General features: G+C 52.4%; 4 protein-coding genes across 4 annotated transcripts; 2 read left to right on the top strand and 2 right to left on the bottom strand.

The window, feature by feature from the left end:
- Positions 1-2,031: 2,031 nt before the first annotated feature.
- STEHIDRAFT_110625 (uncharacterized protein) lies at positions 2,032-3,480 on the top strand (the record flags this gene model as incomplete). The annotated part of the gene is made up of 6 exons (XM_007303588.1): positions 2,032-2,063; positions 2,133-2,328; positions 2,562-2,597; positions 2,628-2,771; positions 3,089-3,344; positions 3,407-3,480. 6 exons carry the CDS (start codon positions 2,032-2,034, stop codon positions 3,478-3,480), a joined length of 738 nt encoding a protein of 245 aa, XP_007303650.1.
- A 1,287-nt stretch (positions 3,481-4,767) lies between these two features.
- Positions 4,768-6,626, bottom strand: STEHIDRAFT_78305 (uncharacterized protein). The gene is made up of 5 exons (XM_007303229.1): positions 6,370-6,626; positions 6,196-6,312; positions 5,651-6,113; positions 5,381-5,560; positions 4,768-5,288 (listed from the first exon to the last, which is right to left on the bottom strand). Exons 1-5 carry the CDS (start codon positions 6,606-6,608, stop codon positions 5,130-5,132), a joined length of 1,158 nt encoding a protein of 385 aa, XP_007303291.1. The 5' UTR covers positions 6,609-6,626; the 3' UTR covers positions 4,768-5,129.
- Positions 6,627-7,894: 1,268 nt separating this feature from the next.
- On the top strand, positions 7,895-9,971 carry STEHIDRAFT_56092 (mannose-6-phosphatase; the record flags this gene model as incomplete). Its single annotated transcript, XM_007303150.1, has 9 exons — positions 7,895-8,132; positions 8,404-8,471; positions 8,544-8,605; positions 8,677-8,718; positions 8,858-8,877; positions 8,987-9,032; positions 9,173-9,337; positions 9,500-9,772; positions 9,878-9,971. 9 exons carry the CDS (start codon positions 7,895-7,897, stop codon positions 9,969-9,971), a joined length of 1,008 nt encoding a protein of 335 aa, XP_007303212.1.
- Positions 9,972-10,826: 855 nt separating this feature from the next.
- Positions 10,827-12,327, bottom strand: STEHIDRAFT_56286 (thaumatin-like protein; the record flags this gene model as incomplete). Its single annotated transcript, XM_007303165.1, has 9 exons — positions 10,827-11,053; positions 11,128-11,211; positions 11,278-11,367; positions 11,438-11,530; positions 11,587-11,653; positions 11,724-11,822; positions 11,880-11,949; positions 12,026-12,075; positions 12,214-12,327. 9 exons carry the CDS (start codon positions 12,325-12,327, stop codon positions 10,827-10,829), a joined length of 894 nt encoding a protein of 297 aa, XP_007303227.1.
- Between the last annotated feature and the right edge of the window lie 89 nt (positions 12,328-12,416).

The following is a 12,416-nucleotide window of genomic DNA, read 5'->3' as shown; positions in this document are numbered from 1 at the left end:
AGCTTGGGTCGAGCTATCGCTTCGGCTCGGTCGGGGCAATGAATCAGTGCCCGGAGAATGAGTCTGGGGCTCCTATACCACAGTGGTCACAAACGCCTCAACGTGGTACGTCTACCACGAATATCCACGGCCATGTAGTATCCAGGCGGGCGAAACACGGCGTGGGCGGGCGGAAACTTTTCGAACGCCGTCGCACCTATTTAAAACTCCTTGTTGGTTCAGAGAGCCCGACTGCCCATGAGGGACCAGGGCCTACGGGGTGTTCATAAGTAGCTAGCTGCGACTGATTGGGACGTGGGGCATCAAGAGGCATGTCGGTGCTAGGGCTCTCGCGAGGAACACGATACGGACATATCACGCGCAGACCTCTAGTACTACATATGTAGAGGAGCAGGAGGAATAAAGCATCAAACGAAAATTGTCGGAGGGAATGGCGATCCTAAAGGTGCGCCAAGCGTACATCCATCCCTACATACCCCGTCTCGCCAGTACTCCTGATGAACATCCTGCCAGCACAACCTTTGAAAAGCGTATCTATCTATGTCCAACTGGAGCGCTCACAATCCCGACGACTGCCCGTGATACCCATATTTACTTGGATGATGTTGCGGTTGGACTACTTATCCCATGGTGCTGTAGCATTCGGCGCGGTATGCTGAACGGATCGTAAATCATTATATCCATCATAACTCCTGCTTTTCGTACCCTTATCCTCGAATGGGGGATCTTCAAAAAGCAACTCGTCGACTGCCCGTGATACCCATATTTACTTTGGATTACCATGGGGCTTTTGGTAAACTGTGGACTCTTCTGATTCTGAACGTATCGTAAATTGTTGTGTGTCAATGTATCCATCATCATAACTTTCGCTTTTCGTACGGATGTCCGACCCTTGTCCTCGAATGGGGAATCTTCAACAAGCAACTTGTCCGCGTCGCCGCCGCCACACTTCACTCACTGCGCTGGTCGTGGCAACTCCGACGCAACACTCCCGAAAACTCCCGCCGTAAAAGAACGCCGCCAAAAAATCGCCGAAGAAATTCCCGAACAAAAACAACAACAACAAAAAATCGACACCCACACCCACACCCATAAGTATTACACGTACACGTATACACACACGCCCTAAATGTACAGTGTACAGCCCTCAAGCCAACTAAGATTCACTCCTCCGAGTTCAAATCCAACCTCCAGGACCGAAGGAACCTCAAACCCAAACATGGGCATGCCGCACTTACCAGTGATGTGATCTGCCCGGCGAGTAAAATGCTCATGATCACACCAGGCTTCGCGGCAGATGGGTAGGCGGACAAGAACATGAGGCATGAGTTCGGAGGCCCGAGGGAATTCTTTTGAATGATTGCACAGGAAACCTCAACGTAATGGAGACAGACTGCGTACATAGAATTCTGGAAACTGTGCGAGGATCTCAGGTGAGATGGCTCGGAGACGTAGCTTTCAGTTTCTCCAGCGTGTAGACGGTGTCGATGAATCGAGTACAGGGATACTAGCTCTGTGACATCGATAGTCAGGCTTCTCGATACTGACTCTATCGACAATGACCAAGTATTACTCGTCCGAAGCAAGCCCTCAGGGCCAGTGCCAGTGGAGCCTCACTGTACTCAAGTCGACATCACGAAGCTCCCCACGCATCTTGATCCTTCGCACGTCTCGCTTAAGTATGCAGCAGAAAGCCTCAGTCCTCGAAGCTCTATCTGCTGCCTCGTTGACTCGAAGCCCGAGCTTGCCCTGCCAGAGTGCCAGAGTGCCAGAGTCACGGTACCATAATCCGCTCAGTGTTCACGTCCCAGCAAATGGGGGCGCTCGGAAGTTGGAACTTTCGAAGTGTGCATGGGATCGGTATCCGGGGATGCGTACCCGCCGATAATCGCAGCGTGTCCGTAATTTCCGAGTGCGTGGAACTCGAGTAGTATGGCATTCATGCAAGCCGGGGGGAAATGATGTCGGGGTCTGTGGGGTTCGTTGCGGTCAGTTATATGTACTAGTATTAGAGTTGCAGTGTGAGTACTTATGGGTATCGACTCTGCTTCAACGCGGTTGCTGTAAGTAGTGTTCTCTTCCATCTCTATGCACGCCAAGTCTAGAAACCGCATAATGAAATGAGTTTGAAGGACGAATTCGGAAGACACCAGTATTCCGACTCAGGACCGTGGAGCTGGGATTGTGTGTCAGATGGGGACGCGGCCCGGGCGAAGTGTGGAACAGACGCTGCCTCTGCCTGGTCGGATGGTCGCTGGACGTCGATCCGAGTTGTGGATCATTGGCCTACTGTATTATATGCACGTTCCACAAAGAGTCATCTCAGTGGTCAGTCAGATCGCGATAGACGTTATTTCACACTTACGTGCTAGTACGTTCGGTGACGAAAAATCACCGGGATGCCTTGCCGTCAGAGTCCGATATTTCTCTCGAGTAAAAGGCGGTGCGTAGCGGGAGAAGTGCTGAAACGATTCCCGTCATCGTCAGCTGCACTGAATCGGTCGAAAGTCACCACCGGTCGTCCTACATTTTGAGTTCGGCCCTCATGAACTGGACTATAGAAATGGCAAGTCGGATTTGACACTGGCAATCGGACAGTAAGTAGTCGATCCTTCTGGCGCTCAAAGGGGATGAGTCGGTGTTTGGCGTTTGCCCCCCGGACAACCACTGGTCCATGGCGTACAAATTATGATCATATATTCGGCCGTACCAGTTTGGCTATTCGTGGTGTACGGGTGAAAAGTTGGATCGTACTGATAGAACACAAGGACGTCAGTGATCTGGAAAGTGGCACTCAGTCGAAAAATGTGAATTGCAGTGGCGGGCTCTCTTCTAGAGTCACTAGTCAGGCCCCGCCACAGAAACTACCCAGAGTGTGGCACGACCCTATCGAACGCGAAGTCTCCTCCATCTCCGATGTTTCGCCCTCCAAATAGGCGTGCCCACGGCTATCACCTATCAGGTCTAACTTGAACATGGAGCCTCGCCCGGGGAAAGGTGGCCACCCTCCAAACGAAGAGAACACCGATCGCGACCCGGAGCCAACCGCCAAACCGCCGCAAATAACAAATGCGCGAAGGGAACATAGTCTAAGCATATGTACCGCGTACCTAGCGAGTCGCCTTCATTCTACAACCAAAGCGCCAGACCGGCGAAACTCGAGCTGGAGAGAGACCGGGGAATCGTTCGAGCTTGGATCGTGCGGCGAGGCACATGGGTCCAGCCTGAGTGTGGCCGTGCGGCCATGAGGTTGTCGAGCGTGGAGGCCACCGGGAGGGATAGAGACCTGATGGGAAGGAGGAGCGGGAACGAGGCGAAGGGAAGGATGGCCGCGCCGGGTTTAGGTACGTCGAACCAGGCAAGTCGGGTGGGAGAAGATCGGGCTCGCCTCCTGATTCCTATCAAGGTTGGGTGGCGCATAATTATGACCGAGCTGACCGTCATCTCGTCACGGCTTTCAGTATTGGGATAGCGACATGAAATGATGACCGGAGTCTTGTTGACGATTAAAGTGCTGCGAAATCCTTCTTGTAAGTACACAGTAGATGGATCGTTGTTGGGTGAGGAGGAGATGACTTGAAGTAAACGCTCACCGGACTAGCAGCACGCACCGATCATCATGGCGCAACGCCACACTAACTCCAAGCACTCATGTAAGACCCGGCAGACCATTCCACAAGTATGCAAGCCCATGCTCGCCACACCATTCAAGTTTCGTGCAGTGTACTTATCAGGCTGCCAGTGTCCAAGTTAGCTCAGGCGCAATGTCATTCATCACTCAACAAACGATGATTGTATATAGACTCCGCCGCGGTCAACTCTAGGAGTCATACAAGTCAGTGTCAGTGTCAGTGTCACCGAACGGCGACCCTTCAAAAAAACGCACCATGCAACCCAACGTGGCATCTCCGCGTCTCGTTGAGGGATGTTCGCGTGTTAGCCGACCGCCACCAGCACGCTAAATTGTCTACGTTCCCGGACCAGGACCAAGCTGCGACGGAAGTAAATGTATTCATAGATTCGGAGTCGACGCCTCCGACGCCGGATGCCTGGAGCTCGAGTTGGAGATGTTGGAGTCCGATGTGCTCGTAAGAGTGGGGCATGTCTATGACTTTGAGGACGGTCTGTTGCGTACTGTCCGGAGGATATCATGCGATGGTCAGTTTGACCTTGAACAATGGCCGTCTCGACGCGCTGCGAGCTTGAAGCCAGCCCAAAGCTTAAGCCAGCCTTACGAGAAGAGAAATCGCCCTTTGCATATAAGAGTCACGATGACTTGCAGTAGTGATTCCACTCCAATGACAACGGCATCTTCGCATACAGTCCGACTGTGCGCCGAGGGAGAGAATAAGCTAGCACCGTGGACATGTTGGCGCGAGACAACTTGGAAGCAGTGGCAAGAGCCGGTATTCTCTCGACCGTCATCCCGTTCCATCCCGCAGCCGCATCCCGCATTCCCGAGAACTCGCCTCGATCTCCGGCAAAAAAACAAGCATCTTCAACAATGTCGAACTTGGACCCACAAGGCCGCCGCACCACGTTCTTACCCTCATTCGGCTGACACGCACTCGTGCAAAGCAAAATAAAACAACAGACATCGCTCACTCAGTCCGATTGCCTGCGATGCATAGCGAATTGATGCCCAGACGGCCGACTGTACAACCATGGGAGCATTCGGCGACGAAAGGGTATGGTGTAAGTAGTAGCATATACTGAGACCGTAACACAACAGCATGACTCGAAACATATACAAGCATTACACACGGTGGGATAGCAGAGACGTAAGAAACACAGGGAAGGCGACTGGCGATATCGATAGCGTTCAGGAAGGATAGAAAGGGGCTTGAGAACACGATCCTGCATCATGATTCTGATGAGCGTCTCGGATTTTGTCGAGTCGACCGCGAGGAACGACAAGTTTAGTTTCAAGTGAGACAACGGAGCAGGCGAATATCATGGATGAGAGAACGATTATTAAGAAGAAGAGAAGAGAAATGAATAAGCTAGGAAAAATCAAAAGCACAAAATGTACAAAAGACAAAGAAAAGAGAGCGGATCCAGTCTCGCCTGCAGTCTGAACGAGGGAAACAAGCACAGGCGATGAGAGCGCCAGCCAAGTCTACGACACGTTAATCGTCGTACGACTGCTCCTCTTGTGGCTCCTCCTGCCTGCGCTTACCCTTCTGTCTACTCGCAGTCGCCATAGCCATCAGCGGATCGTCCACCTTCTTTCGGCGCTTGCGCTCTGTCTCACGCAGGTTCAGCCGTACACCAAAGTAGGACAAGTGCTATCAAACGAGGTTAAGTCCGCGTGTTTGAGACTGTGACGTACAAGAAAGGGGGAAATGTGATGGATGAGCGCTAGAATGGAGGAACGCACTTTGGTCAGGTCAGTCGATGCACGCAAGCCCGGGAATTCCTTTGTGGAATACACGCGGAACTGGCCCCCATAGCATTCCGCCCATACAGGTGTTTCGGGATCTGTACCCGATACTTTCGAGAAGAGGTCAAAGCACCGGTATCGCAGGATGAAGTTGCCCTCCATCTTGACGGCTAGATCCTGTGGCGGCAAACGTTGGTAAACGTAAGTACAATCGATGGGGAGCGTAGAAAAGGGATGCAGAGATTATAGAATGGAATTGACACGAACTGAGAAAACGAACATCAACACTTTGTTTCCCTTGTAATCGAGATTTGACGCTTGGACGAAAGTCGTCCCAGCGAGAGCCTCAGTCACTTTGGACCCTTCCGCAACGCCGAAGTTGTTGTGCCAATGTACAACTTCTTCCTCTGAAGGATCGTACGAAGAGGCAGCGGGCTGCTGGTAAGGTTGTGGAGGAGGAACTTGCATGGGAGGCAGCTGCATACCCATCGGTGCAGAACTAGAAGCCCCATGCGGGCCATGATACGGCGGTTGAGGGGCTGGAAAGGTGTATGGATATTGACCGGGTCCAGGTGGAGAGTAGGAGGCAGGCGACATTGAGGCGGAGGGTGGAGATGAAGTGCTTTCTTGTCTTGGGGCCTTGCCACTTTCGGAAGACGTTTCGGCTGAAGTTTCGCCGGGGACGGGGAATAAGTCGACATGACATATGAGGCCCATGTTGCTGATCTCGCTGTATGGGATGAGACACAGTTCCGAGGAGGGTAAGGTGAGCGTTACGCGTTCAGATGCCACGGAAGACTGGTGTCACGCACTCATAATTTTCGACCTCCGTCTCTGTCTGCTGCTCTGTCCCTGCATTCTCTACCCTGAACAAGCGAAGCTGGACCACGGGAGGAGGGTCGAGAGGTCGCCGGTCCTTGCGTGCGTATCTGAGAAAAGATCGTGTTCAGGAATGTGGCCACGAGCCGAGCGGGAAGCAGACGCACTTGCGTCCTAAATCGGCTTTCTGGAGCTCTGTAAGCTGCGCACGAATGAGTTGGCCCGAGAATTGACCATCCGCAAAGCTAAGTGGATCGCCAATGGTGCGCGAAGAAGAGTGTTGGTGGCTGTCTCGTTCGTCGCGCTCTCTTGTCGAGTGTGGTTGGACGGGTGGTTGGGGGTGGTGCGAATACTCCGCGTTCTGGTATGGCGGGGGCGGCTGGGAGGGATACGGATGATGATACATATGTGTGGCACTGGGAACGGGAAGAGGGAAGGGCGGGTGGTTGGCGATCAAACAGGGGGAAGTTGGCTGTTTATATATGCTCACGACGACCCCGCCAGCCTTTATTTCCGCAATGCCTCCGGGGAACCGGCGCTGCCCTCTCCTTCGGTCTTCGCCCCGATTGCCCTATCCGGCACGCTGGTCACCCGGCACGCGCTTGCCCCCGGCACAGAGGCGCAATGCCGCATTCCTCTCTTGTCCCTTCCTCCTCTCCGGCCATCTTCCATCTCCTCCCACAGCTCCCTCTTCTCCTTCTTTTCTTCGCCTCTGATGGTCTTACAGGCTGTCTCCAGCTCAGTGCGGCCTGTTCCGACGTAGTGCACAGCACACTTTCCTCCATACAGAAGGAGGTAAGTCCCTCGGTCTCAATTTCCGGTCATCAGTCCACTGCCGACGCGGGTCGCGCTGCGCACAAGCGAGGGATATGACGAGAACCAGGACAGCCAGGTGTCTTCCTCGTATCTTGGGTCCCGTATACCAATCAGGAATAACCACTTTTATCCCAGGAGTCGTGCGCCTGGTGTCATCTGTCCGCTTCTTGGGCTCACCTCGCTTGTGCTTACCCCCCATGCTTCGATATCTGGCATTCCATTCTTGCTCCATGATCTAAGCTTGCTATTCAGGTCATGCAATGTCTCCTAGTAGCTTGCATACCCCTTTACACACTTCAAAAGCAAATTTGGTCCCGCACAAGTTTCAGCATGCGTATAGGCGCACCCCTCTCTACCATAATTGCAGGGGTTTCTTTCGCAGGCTAGAATTCAACGCTCTGAACCCGCCTGCACGATATAGGCTGTCTGAAATCTCTGCGAATTTTTTTCTCCCTGAATCGCTCTGGAATAAGCGACGATGCCAATGCGCCTTCCGCACCAACAGCTGTCGGACGGCTCTGATCGATGAATCATCAGCGCCAGCGGCAGCTCCGAACTTCACTACTGTACGTCCATCTGAATCACTACATGTGCAGTTCTTGTCATTCGGTGTACCGAACGTGTATCCCGCCAACGTGCCTCGGGGCGCGGTCTTGTGATGCATTATTGGCCCATCTTTCGCACGTATGGAGCGCATGGGCACACTTCCCGAAGCCGTCGTCACTGTTATAAAAGCATGCTCTCCGATGCTGAGCACCGCAGATCTGTCAGTGTTATCCCCTCGCGAACGTCAATAGGAGAACCTGTGCAGCTGTTGCAGGACCGATGCCCGCGAAGCCTTGTTCCTGGTTGTGGTCGACCCTGCTCCTTTACACCATGGTTGCGACCCTCGTAACTGCTCAGAATGTGACTCAGCCCACCAATATCCGCTTGGGGACATGGAACTTACGTTTCGATTCCATGCCCGATAACATTACCGTCCAAGAATCCCTCGGTGCACTTCCCGATCCTTTAGTGCAACCCGCGTTCCTCAATCTTACGGGCGAACAGCCATGGAGCACCAGACGGATCAAGGTCGCCCAGAGGTTGATTGGCGAAGGTGTCGTATTGCAAGGTGTGTTTCAACCTTCGCTTGGTGTCCATACGTGTCCATAGCGGTCCCTACATGTTCGTGTTCGCCGAACTCCGGTTCGTGTTTAGCGTGCCCTGCACTCGGAAGTCCGTGATATTGGAGCGTGATCGGATAGAGGTACTGTCGTTGGTACCTGGAAGGCGGTTGTGGTGTTAGGCGACATATCTAGCCTATACTGTGTTGAGACATGCATGATGTTGTATGCACCGCATAAATTGAACTACACTGATTGACGTCGCATGCAAATACACAGGTTTTCAGGAAGCGCTGGTCAGGCAGGTGGATGATATGGCGACCTTGCTCGGCGACGAATGGAACTGGGTATGCACTACCGTTTCTATCGTTTCATCGCCACGCCGGCCCTATTCATGTTCCGCTCGATTTATTTTCCAGGTGGGTGTCGGCCGTGATGATGGAGTGGCCGCTGGTGAATTCAGTCCCATCTTTTGGAAAACGTCAGGACCCCTTGTCTTTGTTATCTGTTTGGCCAACTCAAACATATCTTCTTACATCTCACCTCCCTCAGATCCGTCTTCGAGCTCCTTTCCAACGATTCTTTCTGGCTCTCGTACGTATCACGACTCTCTCCACCCACTACGCCTCCATCACCCTCCTGCTTGATTCCGACCCCACACGGAGTCGAGATTGACTCGGAGTGTCGAACACTCAAACAATGGGCTGATGATCATCACGACTCTGTTCTCCAGGAACCAACCTTTTGATGCAGGTGATTGAATACATAGAGCTCTCCTGGCTAGTCAAGTTCCTGGCGCAGCTGTCCCCTTGGAGTTCACGGCGCTGAGCGCTCACATTTCCTGTGTGTGACTATGAAACAGGATCCAAATTTCCCGGAGCTGGGTCCGTGCGGATCTGTACCGCGACGTGAGTACGACTTACTGCTTGTATCCTATGCCCGGTCTCGCTACTATTCTTCTTCCTTCTGAGTCTATCCAAGATAAACAAGTTATAACCGCGGTGCTAGATTCTCATTCCTTCGTATTTTGTTTTATTTCCATGTACAGGCATATGCAAGTGAAAGCTACGGGGAAGGAGTTTGTCTACCTCAATACGCATCTGGACGATCAGTCCGATGACGAGCGCATTCTCGGAGCGTCTCTCATCCTATGGCGAGCCCGGTTCGAGGCATCGCAGAACCGCACAGTCCTCGTGACTGGCGACTTCAACAGGTAAACACCGACAGACCTACCATTTTCCAACCTCGGTGAAAGATCAACGCTTACTTATCCCCATGCTCCTATACCTATCGAACCTCACCGTCCACACCCTTCTCAAACCCTTCCTCCCACTCTATCGTCATGTCCACCCACGACCCATCGGCGATCTACTAGCCCCGCAAACGACACAGCAGGCCAAACCGACACCGGGGCCTACGAGACCATCACAGGTGCCATCCCTCCCGTCGCCATCAACAGCACCTTCATGGCCCGTTTCCCCATCGACAACTCGACCCTCCCGGACTTCAAGATGCTCGACCTTCGCACCCAGGTCCCTCGGTTCAACGTGTCCGGGAATTACGCGACGTTCACGGGCTTTAACGCTCCGGAAGACGCGAGCGAGTATAGTCATATTGATTTTGTATTTGGAGGGAGTAATGGAGGGTGGTGAGTATCGTGTTTTTTTGGTTTCTGGTTTTTGATAAGGGTACGAGTGCATTTGGACGCTAATATTAATGGTGTTTGGTTGGTGGTGCTTGGTTTTTTTTGTAGGACTGGATTGGCTCAGAAGGTGGAGACGTCACTCACGGACGATGGAATCATAGCTAGTGATCACCGTCCCGTCATCGGAGACATCATCCTCTGAACTCGAGTTCCAAATTGTGCTCTCAACCTATCGTGATATCCTCATCTCCCTATTTTCGTCTGAAATCATTGTGTGCCGTTCTGTTCTGTCTTATCTTCTCCAGCAGTGAACAACAGATATTTACATCAACGCACAAATGGTCCAGCTTTCCATCACACCTTTCCGATGCCGAGGCTGACTCACGGCAGACGGGCTGCCTGCGGCGCTGTGGGACCGCAAGCCCTCCAGGGTGGTAAGTATAGATATGCTCTCGGATCGCGGCTGGCATTGCTCCCAGTCTCCGGGATTACATTGAATGAGCATTGATAAGTTACAAAGCAAGTCATAAATATTCGTCCAACTAGGGACACCATACAAGTACAGATACACCACTTCGTGGACCGCGCTCCGGGTACTCATCATTGCAAAAGTTTGACAACGACAGGGTATATGCCGAGTCAGTCCTGGTCTGTCTACCCGACCGCAGACCAGTGGAGAAGACACATTACGCTCCCCACGAGCCAAGCGATACAACCACGGCGCAAAAAAACCAAGCCTTCGTTTGGTACCAAGACGCAAGATTTAGGTTACCTGGCCCCGCTCTGGAAGCACTCCCGGAAGGTAGCGGCGGGAAACCTGCAATGCCGAGGCCAAACGCGAGGCCATCCCGCGAGCCAAGTTATAGTTAGCTCTCATTCTCATGCGTCGGCCGTCCCCACAATAAAGATTCTCCAGAGGAAGCAACGTACCCGTCCATGTCGTATCCGGCACGACCGTCGCCGAGCTGGTAGATAGGATACAGAAGGCGGGGCGAGTCAGCCGATTAGAGGAAACAAAGATTGTGTCCGGCGGGGTGGTAGATTCATTGTCGCAGAATTAGAAGTGCCGCGGATGCCGTCCGGGGAATGGAAAGAAACATTCGAGAAAGAAGTTTGCGTGAGAGGAAAACATGGATTCGGGGACAAAGCTGCAATACGTGGAACAAGGCACGTACGGACAGAAGGTCACTTGATAGTCGGCATTGAGGCTGGAATTGCACGTCCAGAGAGCGGTGCCGCTGCTCTCGTCGTAGGCATAAACGTAGGTCCTCGGACAATTCTCCTCTGGATGCACAAAGAACATAATCGTATGATCTTTTGAGCGACGGAAGGCAACCTAAAATTTAAAGGCCACGTACTGAAGTAGCTATAGTCATCAACGTCGTTGGGTGGACAGGTTGCAGCGGTGGAGTGGCTGCCAGAGCAGCAGTTGGCCGAGTCACCTACACGGCGGACGTCATTGACGTAAAAGAATATCACTACGAAGGGAATGGTCTGGACAGACATACTGGAATCGCCGTCCAAATTGGCTAAACATGCACTCTTGCATCCCACCACCGCTCCTGAGGAGTTGGTCGGCCCTGCCAACTCAGAAGGGCCTAAACGTCACATACCACATTATGTAAGGGTCTGCCGTATCAAGATGGATCTCTTGAGTACAATACGCACAGTTTGGACCAAGGTCAACGGCACAACCCGCCACCTCACAATTGACGTTAGTCGTTATAGCGATAGGAAGGTTGTAGCCATCCACCAGGGATACTAAAGGTTCGTTTAAGCTCAAATAGAACAGAAAGGCATACGGGAGGTCAACAGACCATCGTAGAAATCGAGATTGCTCGAGGCTTGCAGAGTCCATTCTGCCAGAGTTGCCGGAGGCACACCCTGCGAAAACCACGTTTACGGTTTCAATGCCCATCCGCACGCGTCCGTATAGCACGCACAAAAAACTTACAGTCCCAGCTGTCGTAGAGCATTCAAGGCCTCCATTGCATCCACCATCTAGGCAAGAATCGGCACCAGGATTTGTCGAGAAATCGCAGCCTCGGCGACCCTGCGCAAAGCTTGAGAATGAAGGGGCGAAAACGTGGCTACGATGAACAACGCATACCCAAATCCGACCCGATTTCCAGTCATCTGGAACGAAGAACGTCACAGAGTTGGTGGGAGGAGCCTCCCAACTTTCCGGCATTACGCCACAAGGCACATAGATTTCAGCAGCTACTTCCTGTGAGAAAGGATGCGATGTCATCGTACCCAGTTGGGAATGAAGGGACATCGCTTGCAACGTTAAGGTCTGTGTATATCTAAACGTAAAAGCATTGTTATCAGATCTCAAGAATGAATAGAATGGTCCACATAGCTTACAGCAGGCCTATCCAAGACGAACGTATTCCCCGGTGAAACGACATTAGTCGCGGCGACAAAACAGCAAAGTTGAAGACGACTTGCCATATCGTATATCTGCATTCGTTTGTTACTGTGAATGTGCGGGATTGAACAACGTGGATTAGGCACGAAGAGAGAAGAATGGAAGTGGAAGATAGAGATCTCGTCATGGTCACAGTTGTGGTCGTAATGAGCAGGTGGTGCAGTCGTTTGAGCTCTACACACAGATGAACTCTGTTCAGGATGACGCTATCTACTT

The sequence above is a fragment of the Stereum hirsutum genome, assembly GCF_000264905.1.
Source record: "Stereum hirsutum FP-91666 SS1 unplaced genomic scaffold STEHIscaffold_6, whole genome shotgun sequence".
In the NCBI taxonomy this organism is placed as follows: Eukaryota; Fungi; Basidiomycota; class Agaricomycetes; order Russulales; family Stereaceae; genus Stereum; species Stereum hirsutum.
This window is presented reverse-complemented; position numbering and strand designations above follow the sequence as displayed.

What these genes read in the sequence shown, in the direction of transcription:
- STEHIDRAFT_78305 (XM_007303229.1), bottom strand. Translation starts at nt 6,608, where the DNA reads ATGTATCATCATCCGTATCCCTCCCAGCCGCCCCCGCCATACCAGAAC. An exon ending in TGTTGATGTTCGTTTTCTCA is followed by an intron (nt 5,561 to 5,650) that starts GTTCGTGTCAAT and finishes TTGCCGCCACAG; the next exon opens with GATCTAGCCGTCAAGATGGA. An exon ending in CATCGACTGACCTGACCAAA is followed by an intron (nt 5,289 to 5,380) that starts GTGCGTTCCTCC and finishes CTCGTTTGATAG; the next exon opens with CACTTGTCCTACTTTGGTGT.